Source organism: Perissodus microlepis, chromosome 17, assembly GCF_051167445.1.
Source record: "Perissodus microlepis isolate ML-2025 ecotype Zambia chromosome 17, ASM5116744v1, whole genome shotgun sequence".
Lineage (NCBI taxonomy): Eukaryota > Metazoa > Chordata > Actinopteri > Cichliformes > Cichlidae > Perissodus > Perissodus microlepis.
In genome coordinates, this window is record NC_140477.1 from 8,194,636 (window position 1) to 8,211,861 (window position 17,226).

Consider the following 17,226-nt stretch of genomic DNA (forward strand, 5'->3'; position numbering starts at 1 on the left):
CTTTTGCAATTTAATTTCTGATATCAAAGTATTGCACATACATAATGTGCGTTAAAGTGTTTGTCATAAACATTAAGTGTGGGGAAAAAGTGAATATTTAGGACTTGAAGTCATCCTGTGAATGAGCACAACACTTTTATTAACTTTATCATCACAGACAGTAAACAGACAGTAAAGTCACAGTCCCACAGTTTTATCATCTTCTGCGAAGCCAATGTGAAATCTGCCTTTTATTTAGTGGCTTTATTGGTTCAACACCTCATAAACCCATTTGTTATGGGCATGCAGCACCTCATCCTGCATTTTTACAAGCCTCATTCAGCCTCGGACACTAGACGGCAGACACTTTCAAAGACACTCATGCGAAACTTGTATACATTTTTTGTATACATTCGTTTGAAAGGCGATTCCAGTACACAAGTGGAGCAGGCATGAAAAGGATTTTAAACCGACCGAACATTGAAATGTGCAACACAGCCATGGAATATTAATTTAATTTTTTCCCCCAATATAAAAATTGCATATCTATTGGCACAACAGCTGAATATGAATGATAGAAAAGATCAATCTGATACACACAAAGAATTCCAATTTTACGCAGATATTTACTATGAATGATCACAATTATGCCTAGTCCTTGTCATTACTCAAATGTCATCAATCATTAGACTCTGTACTGCATGACCATTGTATCATATAAAAGCTATCATACCTCTCAAAGTAAAATAAATACTGTACACATCCTCATAGTGAAGCATTTCTTTCCCCAATCCTTCCCATTTACAGTGTGTATAAAATGAAATAAATGGTGCTATACAGTTTCCTAACATTAGATAGCAGTATTGTACAAGAAGAGGATTTTACAGATTATGGCATAGAGAAGTGTGCAGTAATTCGGTGCATCCAAAGCTTGGAAACACATTTTTTTTCCTCACTGCAATGTTCTGCTTCGTGGCTGCTCTCAAGAAGAATCTAGTAAAACATCAATAATGCAGAATGCACACACATACATGACTCAATAGAAATTTATTGGATGCTGCGTATTTATACTGGGATGTCTTCTGTGGTATGGGGTAATGATAAATCGGCAAGCTGCCCCAGAGCAGTGAGATAAATGCCAGAGAAGGGCCAAGTAAAGCTATACATTTATTACTGACTGTAATTTTTCTAACAGTTTGACTCTCCAGCTTGAAGTCTTTCGTAATGATTATCGGACCCACTCAAAACTGTATCATCAGCTCTCGTATACCTCACTTGGGTGGCTGCTGTTAATTACAAAATCATTTACAGCAGAGAAAGTGATAGCTCATTAGTTTTTACTACTAGTATGTGCTGTGCTGTGTTTCTATGCTGGGTTTATGGCAGGAGGCAGCAGGACAGAAAGAGAAAAAAAAATGTCAAAGACCAGTGAAAAAATATTTTCTGGTAACCCTCAATTTAATGTTATGGCCCACGTGGGAGGCTGGCCTACACTGCATGGGAGGTTTTTTAAAAATAAATAAATAAATTTTATTAGTCCATCATTGTTCATAGTCCATTGTCCTTTATTATCATCATTTTAATCCAACATTTTGAAGGCCACACTCACTAGAGTGGAAAAGTAATAGCACACTTAAATTTTTCACAATTATTGTTATCATTAATGCACCAAACTACTTATAGTCCTATCGGTGCACACGTACGCATGTGTAAATGTGTAAATGCATGACTACTAGTGAGTGTATGTGTGTATGAGTCCTTATGTACTTGCTCTTCCATTTTCTTTGTCTTTGCCTGCATGACTGCACTCACCAATATTTACCTGTCCTTTTAAGGACCATAGTTCTTGGGCCGTATCATCATTTTGACAGTTTTAAAGGCCTGCCTGTAGTTGGTGGGGTAGTACTCGGTCGACATGTTGTGCCACGTTCCCCAGAAGATCCCGTTCCTGACTCCCTTGTATCTCTTGTGATAGTACTTCCCGTTGAGGTTGGCAGACATGCAGGCGTCAAACCACCAGCCGGAGCTGTAGTAGCCGCCGCAGTTCCCAGAGGGGTACATGTCGTTGTCGCGGTCGGGTGTGGAGAAGAACTTCTGGTCGTGGTTGAAGTGCTTGTTGAAACTGAGGGCATTCCCAGCCGTCCCACTGTAATGAGACATTGATATATAAGGTGTGCTGTTCCAGTTTAAGGTGTTCTAGCAGCAACTGAGAGTGAGAAATATTGCATGTGCAGAAGTGAACCCTGTACCTGTATCCACTGACAGACAGACGGTAGCGTAGGTACTCATTGGCCACATAGAACTGATCATACTTTGCATACTCCCGGACACCCTCAAAGTCCTCTAGCTCGATACGCAGAATCATATCTTTTGCTTTTGTCAGCAAATGGATATGGTCATTGCCCAGCCAGAACTCACCTCTGCAGGATAGAAAGGAACAAAATGAGGCATGCTGATATATATATAAAGCTCACATACTGGGTTAGAATTTCAATAGGTTGTTTTTTTTTTAGCAAAATGCATGTGTACTCCAATAGAGGAAAACAGGAGAGGAGGAGAGGAGACATTCTTTTAGTGGGAGTTTAATGCTGGATATTCAGACATGCTTAGAAGGTTGTTTTATATCTGCAACTTTATGATCAGTTGAAATGGGGTCAGATCATCTACTGTGGTCATCATTTCCCTAACGCCTAGTCCACATGTAACTTGAGTCTTCTTTTGAAAATGGTGCCTTTTCTCCTTCATTTGCTAAGTAAATAAGTCTGCACAAAAAGATAAAAATGAAATGAATGGGGTTTAAGAGCATGCCAAACCAACAGGCAGTATTACCCTGACCTGAAAGCCATAAACTCTTGTTGGCCTTATGTCACGAGCCAAAAATTTTGTTTTTGTACTTGTGATCATTCACTACTCTCTACTCCCTGTATAAGGAGTTTTATGTAGAAAGCTAAATAGCGAGCCCAATAACAAAATGGAAAAATGGCTTCTGATAATATTTGCCTCATTTTCTCTGTCTCGTTACATCAACGCTGTCACACAGTTAGAGCAGAATAGATCAACATCGGTTAGATAAGTGACTAATAACGTGCATATTTCAGATAAGTGCATTGAACAGAGTGTAATTCCTCAAGTTGATGAATCTAAATACTTTGTGGCAGTTTATTTAGTGTTCTGCTTTCTTTTGTTTCTTTACTCTGTCTTTTTTACTTCAACACAATGCATGATGGAATGCAGCACTTGGGTTTTCCACTTTGAATACTTTGGGTATAACAGTCCTTCCTGTACATACAACAGCACTACAAATATGGCAGACTCACAGTGTTATCATGTGGACCAAAGACCAAAACACACAGAAAAAGTTCTGATCTTTTTTAAATATCTCTATACTTCCCCTTAGTTTTATGCATGATAATCAATCACTGATAATGAAAACAGATGTTGAACAAACAGTGATATAAAGAACAGGTGTGCATCATTAGCTCCTAAGTACTGAGGGATTAGACTCTCTCAGGTTTTGGTAAAAGTATTCTGTAGCACATGACATTAAATGAGCTCTAATTCACTGGTAAAAGAACAGTATAGATGAACAATTTCCTACTAGCAAGACAAAAAATAAATACATTGAACAAACTGCTTGTTTTTGTGTATTCTTTCAAACTGTATAGCTTGCAGCTAGTTAGATGAGCATGTGGTAGGCTCTAGTGTAATGAGGGTCCAGAAAATAGTTGAGTTTGGCTTAATGCAGTAGTGTGTAGTGCTGACTTAAAATGATACAGGCTTGACTTAAAACAATGCATGCTAATTAAAAAAGTTGTCCAACCTTGGCTGGACCTGCTTAATGTCACTATGTCACATGACATTAAAAAAGAGTTTTCAGTGTCAGTCGTTGCATTTGCAACCAGATACATTATGTAAGGAGTTTGTTTGCAAGCCGGCAGCGTAAACTTTGAAGCTTCTCTGTGAACAAAGAACCTTGCTCTCACTGGCTTAAGGCTTCACTGATATACATGATGCATGGCACATTTTGTTATTCTAAGAATGTCTTTCAAAAGGGGATGTTTTTGTTTCTTTTATCTGTTGCTTCTGACAGCTAATGCTATTTCTATGGGAAAAGTGTATGGATTAAGCCTTTTATTAGCTTTTTAAAAGGTTTATACACATTCAGATTCAGACTGTAAACAATAACTGGACAGATTCCTGTACTAAGAAGCAGTTTTTGGGCTTAACGTCTGGTAACTTCGAGTTTAACCCTGTGTTTTCAGTATTGCAAAAGCAGTTTGAGTCTTACTATCACCATGGTAACTTGTGCTGCAGACCTAACCTGCTCCACAACAGGTTATGGTCAAGATAAGAGGTCCACATGTATGAAATCACCATCTACTGACCAATCAGTTCCTTGGAAAATAGGATCACCATTCTTGGAGGATCGCTTAGACCTTGGTGCACAGATAGTAAGAGGACCTAAAGGTTTTTCAAAAGGATCTAGGCATCTAGGATCTTTTTCTTTACTCGATGAACCTCAGTAATAAATCTAGATTCTTAAAAGCAATGTTGTTCCTTCATTTTCTTTTTCCTTTGCTGCAGGCCATTTTGAAACCATTTTATTGTTCTATTAGCCTTAATATATTGTTGGGGAACATGGCTCTCAGACATCTAGGCCTCCAGGTGAAAGAATAAGGCAACCACTGTAGTATATACACATCTAAACACTAATTTGAGTGAATGCGTTCATATATTGGAAAGCTCTGGGTTTACTTATGCAGTTCATAACCACCGTTGCGTGACTGCTTAGGCTGATTGCTGATGTTTGAATAAGTGAAGCAAGATAAGGAAAAGATATCCTGGATATGCTGAGCATGCTTTGTCGTACAGACCCCAGGAGGGCTTTGCCTGCCTATACGTTATCCTGATATCCGGTACAGCAGAAGCCATTGGCTGTTTCCTCTAGGAGCTAAATTATCAGAGGAATGCCCAATTGTGGGGGAGGAGGGGTAAAGAAAATAACTAACCTGAGGTTCCCAAAGCCTTTCTTATACTCAGCCCAGGTGCGGTTGAAGCTGACGGACCCATTGAGGCGTTGCTGTATCACAGTCCAGCCACCTCCGAAGGACTCCATGTCACAGAATACCTCAAACGTCCCATTGCGAGCGTCAGGTGTCACACGATATATACCGTTCCTCCTCACTTCCAGCACATTGTAGTCTGAACAGTCCCGAGGGGCTAAGATGACTGCATGGGTGGCAGTGAGAAAGAGAGAAGGGAGAGTAGTTATAAGCAGATGTTACTGGATGATATTCAGTAATATTTTCACTTTGGTCTGGCATTGTTCCCTGAGACAGTAATAGAAACAGGCCCTGAGGCTGAGGAAGGCTGGAGAAAAGAAAATGAGATAGGTTAGTAGGAAATCCAGTGTGGAATTTCTCATCCCTGCCTTCATTTAAGAGGAATGCATTCAAACACAAAAACACCACTTCACCACATTCTTTTTGCCTGTCAGACATCTTCCCGTAACCATTTCTTATGTATAAAATAACATTAAAAACAAGCTGATTGTGAAATATGTATTTCACAATATATCCATGCTTATCTGAAATATAGTATTTAGAACCACTGAAGAAACAGCCTCTGCCAGGGGATAAATTCCTCTAATCTCCCCACGTGCTACAACACAGGTCCATTTTGTATACCTTCAATGCATTCTGAGCACTTCTTTTTACCTGGCCACTTATTCGTCTACCTTTTCCTCCCATCCCTTGTGTCGCATTGCAGGCTTAATCGCAGAATCAATCCAAAACCAAGGACCAAAGACTCCTGTCAGTTAGGATTTTGGAAGTGAATGGAACAGTCTTGTTAAAACGTGGGAAAGTGTAAAACTGGATTAGAGAGCCATACCCCCTCCATGCACACTGGCACCTTGGGTCTAAATTGTCCTGACACTGGGCAGGCAGCATGTTGGACTCCTTTTGAGTGTTAGATGCGCTCCATTGATGATACAATGTTCTCATAGTCCTTAATCTCTCTAGAGGTGCAGTAGATTATAATAGTGCTGGGGTAGGCGGTGCTCATACCCCAGCAGTAGTACTGGTATAGGAAGGAAAACAGGTGTAGGGAGTGAATAGTGTTTGTAGAATGAAAAATGCATGTTGCTGTGGATAGTTGTATTTCTATTTTAAAAGGAACTGAACTAGCAGATGGAGCACAAACATTTATTTTGCTCACTAAATAAGCAACTTCGTTTTCTGACAACATTACACTTGAATGCTTCAAGTGCAAAATAGCTGCAGATGGTAAATCACTCCATATGGGAGTCGATCGCAAGGTTGAAATGTATCCTTGTCACCTTAACAGCTCGGTCGGCATTTGGCAACAAAAGAATTGACCCGTAAATTCTTTCAGTGTCACACTCACTTTCAGCGTCTGACTGCAGTGTCGCCACTTTACATCTTCTTTTCTATTTGTCCCCATCTATCTGACTGGGCAGTCAGTGTCCCGAGACAGACAAGAGTGATCTCCATCTCAGTACGTCTGGCAATGTGCCTGACCTAAATAACTCTAATATCAGCCACTTACTCGTTCCTGAAAAACTCTTGGCTGATGGGCTGTCTATGTGACTGTTGAGGAAAATTAATAGCTAATTGGTCTGGGACAAGGAAAGTGATATGTGTCATTTCTGAAAATGATCCCAAAACAGTGTAAAAGGACAAAGCCCGCTAGGGGATGTACTCGTTTCTGAGTTGTTGTTTGTGGACAGCAGAGAAACAGCGTGAGGTAAAAGCCTGACTGGTACCCACATTACTATTCTAACCTTGACAACGAAGGCCCTGTAAACTCATCGAAGCAGCAATTTTAGCCTATGTCATGACTTTTCCCCGCAAATTCCACAGCAGTCAGAAGTCAGACAAAGCACTGGAACATGACTCATATGTTGTTTTGCTCTGAGGGGAAAGTTCAAACAATTTTACCAGAGCAAAGTTTCCCCATTCTTCTTCTTTCTTACTCACTTGTTTGACTGGCAAGTCGACTGACATAGGCTGATGAGTCCCACGCCATATTGACTGACATGCTTTTTATAGATGACATTTTGACAGACTGATTTGACTCTTGGCGTTTTGCCTGTTTGACTTCAGACCACACAAGTGATTCTCATAAAAGGAAGACAATTATTATCAAGAAGTATGCCTCATGTCAACTGAGGAAATGTGTATCGAAAGTGATAGCATACTACTGCTTATACTACTTCAGTTTTGATGGAAAGAAACTAAAAAAACTGTGCTTCCCTTATGAAGTTGCCCGACACCAAATTTCCAAACGAGCAGTTCTTGATGGAGGACTGAACATCTATTCTCATTTTGTATGATTGAGTTAATGTAGCTGAACAGGGACATGAATTTCTATGCTTCCTGCAGGAGTGAAAGTGAAGATCAGTGCTCGTTGCAAAAATGGAAATTGGCAAAATGAGCGAAAATGAACGCTTAGAGCACTTTGAGTGATAACAGCATCTTGACAAATGTAGTTTTACTCCCTATTAACGGTTAAAATTTCAATTCTACATTGGGTTAAATGATGGTTATGGTCCTCACAAAGTTTTTTTTTTTTTTAATTTGTCAGTGTAGTTTGTGTAAAAGGCTTACAGCAATTTTTTAACCTGCCAGAAATGCCTTATGTAGCTTTAGTTAAAATGCTAGATAGTTGTTTTTTTTTTGCTTCACTAAACACTTTTGACATTGTGGTAAATAACCAGGAAACTCTTATCAGTGAAAGTCTGTTTTACTCTGCCCATTAGGAGCTCGCAGCAGAACATGATCAGCGTCTGGTTCTAAAGTTTTAAGACAAGAAAAATTCTAAAAGATGTTCATTTAGCAACTTTTGGAGTAACTTTTTATCGCGATTTCTAATTTGAGTGATCTTGTGAAACACCCTAACACAACGTATTGGTCGCTTTCCTCAGTAACAGCAGCTGTTTCTTTTCTGCTACATTTGGATGGAATTCAGACACCATTAGGCACAGTCTCCTGAGCTGAAGTCGGATGCTTATCCAGTTCTTGACCTGAACAAAGCAGATAGATGTACAAAGACAAGTGCTACTGACCCTGGGTGCCATCCGTGACTACTGTAGTGTCAGGAAAGCCGCCTTCATTATTACTTGTGGTATTGGCAAGAGATAATGAGTGCTTGTCTTTTTATGCAGTAATGAGCATCCAAGAGCATGACCTCCAGAAGGAGGCAGGGAGGGAAGCAGAGAGAAGGGACTAGGAAAGAGAATCAAAGAGGGGGAGACAGTAAGAGGTAGGTCAATAGAAAAAGAAATATGAAATAGAGGAAAAATGAGGAAAGGGTATAGATGCTTTGAGGATAAATGCATAAGGAAGGGGGAAAATGATCAGGTTTGAAGGAGAAAGAAGCAAGTTGGAGAAGCAAACAGAAGAGAAAGGGATGGGATTCTCTTCACACCACTGTTCCAGCTAATCTGCTTAGAAATAAGCTCACATCTGTTTTCCACATAAAAGCCCCAATATAGTGTAACATTCATACTGAAGTACTGGATAGTATTTGCTTTCTGAAAGTGCCCTGCAGTTCTACTGTGCTCGCATCCAAAATAGCTTTTACATCAATGTAAAGTGGGGTATTTGTTTTGCTTAGCTAGTCTGCAACCCCCACTGTTTCTAGATACAATATCGCAGGCATGTTTAAACGGTCATAAAACTTCCAAGCAGGGAAGCACTGATTAATCTGCAAAATATCGATATCAGCTAGTGTTGGTTTGTTGGCTGATATCTCCAAGTACAACAGCATCTACTGGTGTCAGTGATATTCATCTATTTTGCTCGAATCAATTTCATGCTGGCTAATTGTTCAAAGATAGCGCGATGCTGTTACATTTTAAAGCATTTCACTGTCGATCTGTATCGGCCCAGAGTTTCACTATGTGTGCATTCCTACTTTCAAGTGTGGGTTTTTTTCTGCCTTCCCTTTTTGAGTTTGTGCGTATGGAGAGTAGTGAGGGGTCACTTCGGTTAGTTATGTAAGAGTTAAAGTGAATTCTCACTTTGAACCAAGTTCTATTGCTTCACTCCAGTGCAGTATGTGCTCAACTTAAAGCTATTTCACTCTGTCCATTTGTGCACTGGCTACTCTGAACCAGCCACTCCACTCCAGTAATGTAATGAATACAGTAACCTTTTGGTACGTATTAAGATGATGGAAAATTCCATTTCTCAAATCTAGACTACACCTAAATATATAATATTCTTCATATCAGTAATGGAGGAGACATGTTGCAACAGACCAGTGAGTGTGGTTGACAAGGACACTGGCAACATAGAAGATTTGACTTTTCATTTCCCAGGAAGAAAGGTCTTGTTGGGTGAAAGTGAAACACCCTGACTCTGATTATTTTTGAAGTTCATTATAATGTCCACTCAGGAATGACTGAATACAGCCTATGCCAGAAAATATATCCCCCTGCAACCCTGAACTGCTAAACGTATTTAACCAACAGAGTTTTATTACAATAATAACATTTTTTTTTTTTAGGAAATAAAAAATTGAAAAGTGCACTCTTGATCATGCTCAGAAGGATTACAAAAATGTATGAGAAGAACAGAAGAGAAAAGGGGGGGGCGAAACATGAAATGGCAAAGATATAACAGAATAAAACATAACAGAAAAACACATTCTCTTTTAACTGAAAGCCCTTGTCACTGGGAAGATGGAGAGGGCAGATCACAAGATCAGACGAAAAATAACAGGACCAAAGGAATGGAGGGTAAGTATAACAATGTAGAGAATATTATTATTATTAATTATCTTAATAAAAGCAAGCTTACACTGAGGGCCAGTCTGGGCTGGACATTCGGTGGTACAGCTGGAGCTGAGCTTGTTGACCACTCCGGTGATGTTCTCCACCCGCCTGTCCACTATAGCCTGCACATTCTCCATGTTAAGGAGGTTGATTCCCTCCAGTCGACCCTGCAGAGCTGAGATTTGGTTCCTGGCATTGCGCAGGCTGGCTGACATCCTATTCAGCTTCACCTGAGAAAGGCCAGAGCAAGCGTGAAGGAAATTATTTTTGGCACGCACTACAAAGCAGGCAGATTACCAAAGTCACCAGCCTCCTTCATTGTTTCACCAGCCAATTTGAATTTTAGAATGGAAACAAAGTCTGCGTTACGATTGGCTGTCTGCCAAAGTGGCTGTGAGAGTCAATAAGCTTACCAGACGGCAGAAATTTACTGTCACTGGGCTGGTGTCTAACTCCGATTTTCCCACCCTGCTTATTGTACCAGAAATTTTCCCTGGCGGAGTGGCGCCAGGTAGGACTTTGTGTGTCTTTTAACATCTGGTCAGTTTGCATTCCAGCTGGGCGCATCTGACTGGAAGCATGAAGCGCGCTTCATATCAGTGTCCCCTAACACTTTCGCAAAGCTGCTAAAGATCTGGCTTTCTGACAATTTGCAGGGTTTTAATGGAACAGAGGAAACAGAGGAAATGGTGCAGTGCTACTATTTCACATGTTGTACACACCTCTGTGCTCTACAGATGTAGCAGAAAATGCACACTGTATTGAACTATACCAAAACAATTTTAGATCAAGGTGAATAAATGATAAATTTGAGCTCAACCAAGTGTATTTGTAAGGTAAATGATTTATTCCTTGGTTCAGTCCTATATCTTTTCCTGTAAGTGTTAACTTTGCCTCTTACCTGCATCTCCTGCATGTTTTGGCTCGGAGCAGGTTTCCCAAAAATTGAACCCGGTCTTGCGGCATCCACAGTAGCTCCAGGAACCATCCCATCTCCCCTCTCCTCTTGGCTGGATCCACCTTGCACCTCCTGCCCCGTCACTTTTTCTCCGGCATCCCCCTGAATTGGGATCTGGTCTGCCTGCTGGTGTCCAAAAACTCCGTTGCCCCGTGCCCCACGGCACTCCTGGCACCCGCTTTTCAGCTTGTTCACTACCTCCTTCAGGCTCTGCAGCTCCTTCATCGTCTTTTCCAGCAGCCTGAACTGCTTGGGCAGCTGGATGGTGAGGGGAGGCAGAGTGATCTGGTAAGGGCAGTCCTCCCCGTCTTCTGCCCCAGAGCTCCCACACTGGCCCATAGGTCTAAGTTTGACAGGGCAAGAAGTGGGAGTACCAGACTCAAATCCCAAATGGTAGGATCCTCTAGAGTCCCATCGCTGGTGAGAGTTACCAGGAAAGTCTGCTGCCTGGCTGATTCTGAGTAATAAGGTGCCTGTAAGTAGGAGACCAGCACAAACGCAAAGTCCAATTGTCCTCATCCTTCTGTGAGATTTTTAAATAAGTGTGTGTAAAGAGAAAGCGTCTGTGGCTGCCTCTGATATGAACTTGGAGTGTATAGTAGTGTTTTTGTATGTGTGTGCATGTGTGTGTGCCTGCAGATGTCCCGTGTAAGTGTGTGGATGTGTGTCCAGTATCTTATTTGGTGTAAGAGAGTGTGTGCATGTGTATGAGTGCAGTCTGCAGGAGGGAAAGAGCGCAGGGGAACTGCCGCTGCCTCAGATAGCTGTGTCATTAATATCAGGACAAGTGAGGGAGGGAGGGAGGGAGAGAGAGGTAGAGAAAGGGATGTGAGAGAGGGAATGTGCTGATTTTCAGAGGATGGGAGGGGCAGAACTATTGCGTAATGCAAAACACCATATCAACAGCACTGTAAAAAAAAAAGATTGGTGGTGGTTGGTAGATAGAGAAAGAGGCAGAGTCCTTTTCCTGCAGTCCATGCATGCTGCCATCCTGCCATATTCTCAAGTCAGCTCATTTCCCCGAAGAGCAGAATGACTCAGTCCACAGGAACTATTCACTCACTACTCTTTTTTTTTTATGCTGTTTTTTTTCCACAGTTTTTAACATTTAAAGACCCCTCGTTGACCTGGTTCAGATTCCAAAGCCTTACTGAAAACACTTGATAACATCCACTGCGCTAAAGTCTCTCAATTGTCTCCGGATGTGCTCAATTCCTGTATATATATGGTTTAGTACCAGAGAAAAGGTTTGTTTCAGTTTGTTTAAGCTGGCAATTTCTTTCATCTACTGAGCCTGCTTGGGAGGCTTGAGCATAACATTCATTAGAGACTTTTATAAAATGAGTTTCACCTGAATGCTGAGATTTTCTGAATATTGAGTGTGTACTGATACGCTGTCGTGATAAGATTTAATTTTTGCACTGTAATACACTTGCGCACTACAAACCTACATTAACATGAAGAAAAACATTTCATTTCAAATAAGACATGGCACTAGAGAGCTTCTATAACCATATCTTAAAGGTGCCCCTTGGATTGTCCTTGGACACAAATTCAAATACATATTCATATTTAGCGTTTCTCACTAAAGCCAATTGTTTGTACCTGTCCTGAGTGCTTGTTCGATGACTGGATAGCTGCAGGTCCCCCTGCCTACACAATGTTCAAAGTCAGACAGCGCGCTTGGTTTAAACTTGTTTTTCATTGTTGCACAACTATTTCTATGATTTCCCCAGTACTCTGTTTCCACCTTTCTACCGGTTATTTATTTATTTATTTATTTATTTTGGTGTTCAGTTGCTGGTGATTATGAATCTGGAGCATTTCTGACACAGTGCTTTTATGTGTCATGTCAGGAAATGTTTGGAATGGCTGTTCAATTCTTTTTCTCTAGTGTTGCGAAAATATGGTAATGAAAAGCACGTTTTATGTAACAGCAGGCACGTTACACGTCCAACATTTTACTAAGAACAAAACTGCTTTTTTGACTGGAAGTAGCTTCACTTCCAGTCAGGGTGAATGTGATTAACTGAAGGTGCTCTTTATCTGACCCACTTAATGATTCATCAGGAAGAAGGTCTAGTTTTTCAATGAAGGAAAACAGAAATGTTATAAATACAAAATCAGGAATTTGCAAGGCTTAAGTTTAATGAACAATGCCTTGGCTGGCACTTCAGCAATATGTTTAGGCATTTATGTTCTCATTGAAAACTTTACCTTGTCTCCTGTAGTGGTGGTGATCACAGAATAACTTAAGATACACTCCTACCATAATACATCCCTATGATAACGATGGTGTCGCGATACAGTGATTCAGTAGAAATTGTCATTTTCATTGTCATTTTATTATTCAGTTTTGTGTACAGGGTGGGCCATTTATATGGATACACCGTAATAAAATGGGAATGGTTGGTGATATCAAAGTCCTGTTTGTGGCACATTAGTATATGTGAGGGGGCAAACTCCTCAAGATGGGCAGTGACCATGGTGGCCATTTAGAAGTCGGCCATCTTGGATACAACTTTTGTTTTTTCAATAGGAAGAGGGCCATGTGACACATCAAACTTATTGGTAATGTCACAAGAAAAATAATGGTGTGCTTGGTTTCAACGTAACTTTATTCTTTCATGAGTTATTTACAAGTTTCTGACCACTTATAAAATGTGTTCAATGTGCTGCCCATTGTGTTGGATTGTCAATGCAACCCTGTCCATGGTAACAGGTCGCTGTTACCATGGACTTGTTGGTCCATGGTAACAGCGTTGGATCGCTTAGTGAGGGCGAAACTTTAGAAACTTTGATACGATGACTGCACACAATTCACTTGTATTTGTATAGCACCAAATCACAAGAGCAGTCGCACTAATTTATGACATTACCAAATTATCATCTACAGAGGAGACCAAACTTTTTTATTAGACACAATCATAGTTTATTCGTTTTTATTTATTATTATTTATCTGGTGAAGCAGACAACAGCTAGCTATCGGGCTAACAAAGCTTGCATTTGTGTGAAACACCATTAGCTTGCACGCCCAGTGCATAATTCAACAGTGTCAAAGCAGAAATTAGATTTAAGAGTTAGGTTTTATATTCCTGACAACTGAAGAAAGCGAGTGAACTGCTATCCGTGGAGGTTTGATGTGTTGAGTTGTATTGGGCTGTCACTTGCACTCGCTAGTGAAGAATTGGACCATGTCAATAACTAGGTTATACTTTACTAGACACATACAACACTCACTATATTATAAACTCTTTATATAAGGATTTCACTAGAGAAAACGAATTTGAAGTTCACCTCCAAAACCGAATCCCTTAAAACAACGGTCTGTCGCTCTATTACAATAAATGTATAGGAATGGAGCTGAATGAATCTAACCAAACTGCAGACATCCATGAGCTTGCACATGGTTTTTGTGTTTCAAAACTGCTATGAAGTCGCCAATAATGGATTTATGAATGGGTCTATATTGTTTATTTAAATATGTAAACAGATCATGACGCCTTTCTTAATCAGCAAATGAACAATACACTTGCTTTTGTATGTAATGAAAAAGTGGTGCTGTGGTTATTTTCAGTGGTTTTTGTATGGTCATAATTAATATTGCAGTCATACTTCATCACAAACATTACTCATGAATGAGCCTCCCTCCTGGAGCATCTTATAGAAATTATTAAGCAATGAAAGCCATTAGCATGAACTCTGTAGGGCTCATAGTGACTACATGAGGCTGGATGCTTGGAGGCTTCTTTTTGTGGGTTCATGAACTTGGCACTGATTGTTTGTTTCTGGGACATAGCTATGGTTTCAATTTCTTATGTGATTCATAACCACAAAATGTGCAGTTGTTTTTTCTTACTCATTCTGGAGCATTTTTTGCCTTGTTACATGTCTTACTTCTGCAGAAGTGATGTCATGTTTCTACAGAATAAGTTTAAAACCTGGCACTCCAGGAAGGAAAATGTTCCTGAACAAAACTTTTCCTGACAAAGAGATCCAGCTTGGCCGTAGGCTCCACTTCAGTTCAGTCAGTCGATATGAGGAGATGACGGTAGAAATAGAGAGCGAGAGATCATGTCGTGGAATTCATGGCTTTGCCTCGTAGCTATTGTCATTATTTTTCTCCCTGAGGGTGCAGAGTATTAAAGCCCACAGTGTCTTTTTGTTACACACTCCACATACCTGCTGCACTACACACTCATATTCCTGGAACATTTTCCTGCTGTTCTGCAGAACAGATCACATGCTCGCTTATGTGTGCGGAGGTTGGGGGAAAGATGGACAGCCACTGGATGTGCGTCCGCATGCCTGAGTAAATATCTTCCAGTAATTATCTCTACCTCACTTCAGAGATGCTTTGCCACATGTGAGCCTCATGCACCCACCCCTTAAAAGCCTCCAGTACCCTCCGCTGCTCAAGATAAGTCTTGGCACCAGAATTAGAGAGTCTTCCTGGAAGCGCTTCAGGCTGCTTCTCTCAGATAAATGCCCAGTTTACAGCCAGGATGTTTGTTCCATCACTGGTGTCATCTGTGCTGCTGACAACACAAATGGCTGTGTAGAATTTAGCGTCAGATCCTTTTTTTAAGTAAATTAGTTTCAATTTTGCAATTAAGTCATTATTAAAGAGTAGTTCAAGATGTATTTTGGGATGATCCACCTGCCACAGTTGCAGTTACACTGATATGACCTTGGGACTGACCCCACCCCCTTCCAAAAAAACAGAAAAAACAGAAAAAAACAACATTGTAATAAATCATATTAACCAGAGAGTCCTAATCTAAATCATTCACAACATTCATATCTTTGTCCTTTCGGACCTTGGAACGTGGTTGGGTACTTCAAGCAATTTTGACAATAGCCAGATAAACAATTTAATAGGATGAATCTGAAAACATAATCCCCTATCCCTAATGTTTGTAGTCGAGGTGAGATATCAGCCCACGTGCGTGTATATATATGATCAGAACGTTTGTGTGTGTTCATTGCCGTTAGATTACTTGCTACACAGTCCGACCTGAGATATCCTCAGTTCTGCAGCTCTTTGATACAGACAAGGCTATCCCTCATTACTCCCTCCTCTCCACCAACCTGGCTCTAAAGATAAGCCCGGAACAACACCTGTCCTCTGTTTCTATCACCGTTACACACACACACACATACAACTCCCTTTGCGAGGAGAGAAATTTCACAACTCTTGCAGATTATTTCCCTTTCGCAGTGCTCTTGACCTGATATCTTCGTCTGCGCTGTGTTTTGTTTTGCTGGTTTCCAAAGTTTCACAGCTGTGTATTTTTTTTTATCTTAAACCTTTATTAATCATTCAAGGATTGATTGTCTTCAATTGCTTGTAGTTATCATCATATATGGGCCATTTTCAGTGAATGCTCTTGATCTTTTGAGATTGGCCGTAGTTTGATGTTTGTTTGATTTTTCTTACTGATCTCGATAAAGTGTTCTGATTTTTTGATGTCTGCTGTGGCAATAAAGGTTTATTCACCCCAACTCGGGATGAATCCTTTTACGGATATCGGGAGGTTGCCCTTTGTTGTGGTTGATCTCAGTTTTTTTCTTTTTCGTTTCATTTCGGACTATTTTGATGTTTGAAGATGAAATCTATTGATTTAGCTTTCAACTTCTTGGACTTAATTTGTCACAAGATATATTAAAGAAAACTGCTTACTGGTCATAAGTTTTGTTTTTTGTTCTGTTTTTCTGTTTCCTAGCAGTTTTACCTTTTTGGATATTGAATCTGGGGGAAATGGGGACAAGAGGTTTCTGTAGTATATGATATTCTATTAATTTGTCCTTTTGAACAGGCAGCTCTGGGTGCAACCAGATTTTCTGTGATAATGACAGCTGAGCTGGCAAACCCTAGCAGGAGGGTTTGAGCCCGAACAGTCTAAATGCTGTTGTAGCTCCGATATCTTTCTTCATTCTTAATTTCATGATGATGTTAAACTAATATTCTTTTTGTGTTCTTTAGTTGTTGTCAATGGGCAGAATCAGCCAGACCAAAGCTGCCAAACTGAAATCTACCTACAAGCTCCTCCATGATACCTTGAAGAGGTATGTTTGATAAACCAAGTTTTTTTGTGTTCTACTTTGGAATCATTTTTTGACTACAGTGACATTTCCTTGGGCAAAACCAGCACTTTGTCAGATCCAGTTACGCTTCACTTGTTTACCCTTTAAAATCTTCGATGTACTTTCAGAAGAGAAGAGCAGCTTTGTTTACGTTAATGGAGAATTGTAGAATGCAGGTGAGGAAGTGTGAAGAGGTTACAGACACTACAACTGCTGTATAGGCTGAAACACTTGTCAGTGAGAGAAAAAAGTCTTCAAGACATATTTCTTTTCCACTGTTACTGTATCCTGATTTGAACACCTGTTCTGATTAAATCTAGTGCTGTCAGTGTTAATCTCGTTAAAATGACGTTAACGCCATAACCTCATAACGCAGCAACGCTGCACGACGTCAACGCG

General features: G+C 40.3%; 2 protein-coding genes across 2 annotated transcripts in view; one reads left to right on the forward strand and one right to left on the reverse strand.

The window, feature by feature from the left end:
* The window catches only part of ccdc146 (coiled-coil domain containing 146), a 55,016-nt gene that overhangs the window by 1,504 nt on the left and 36,286 nt on the right, over positions 1-17,226 (forward strand). The window contains exon 3 of the mRNA XM_084910192.1: positions 16,727-16,809. Coding sequence (XP_084766318.1) covers positions 16,727-16,809 — 83 coding nt within the window. The remainder of the gene's footprint in view (positions 1-16,726; positions 16,810-17,226) is intronic.
* Positions 119-11,511, reverse strand: fgl2a (fibrinogen-like 2a). The gene is made up of 5 exons (XM_084910194.1): positions 10,683-11,511; positions 9,807-10,011; positions 4,989-5,208; positions 2,229-2,399; positions 119-2,125 (listed from the first exon to the last, which is right to left on the reverse strand). Exons 1-5 carry the CDS (start codon positions 11,256-11,258, stop codon positions 1,810-1,812), a joined length of 1,488 nt encoding a protein of 495 aa, XP_084766320.1. The 5' UTR covers positions 11,259-11,511; the 3' UTR covers positions 119-1,809.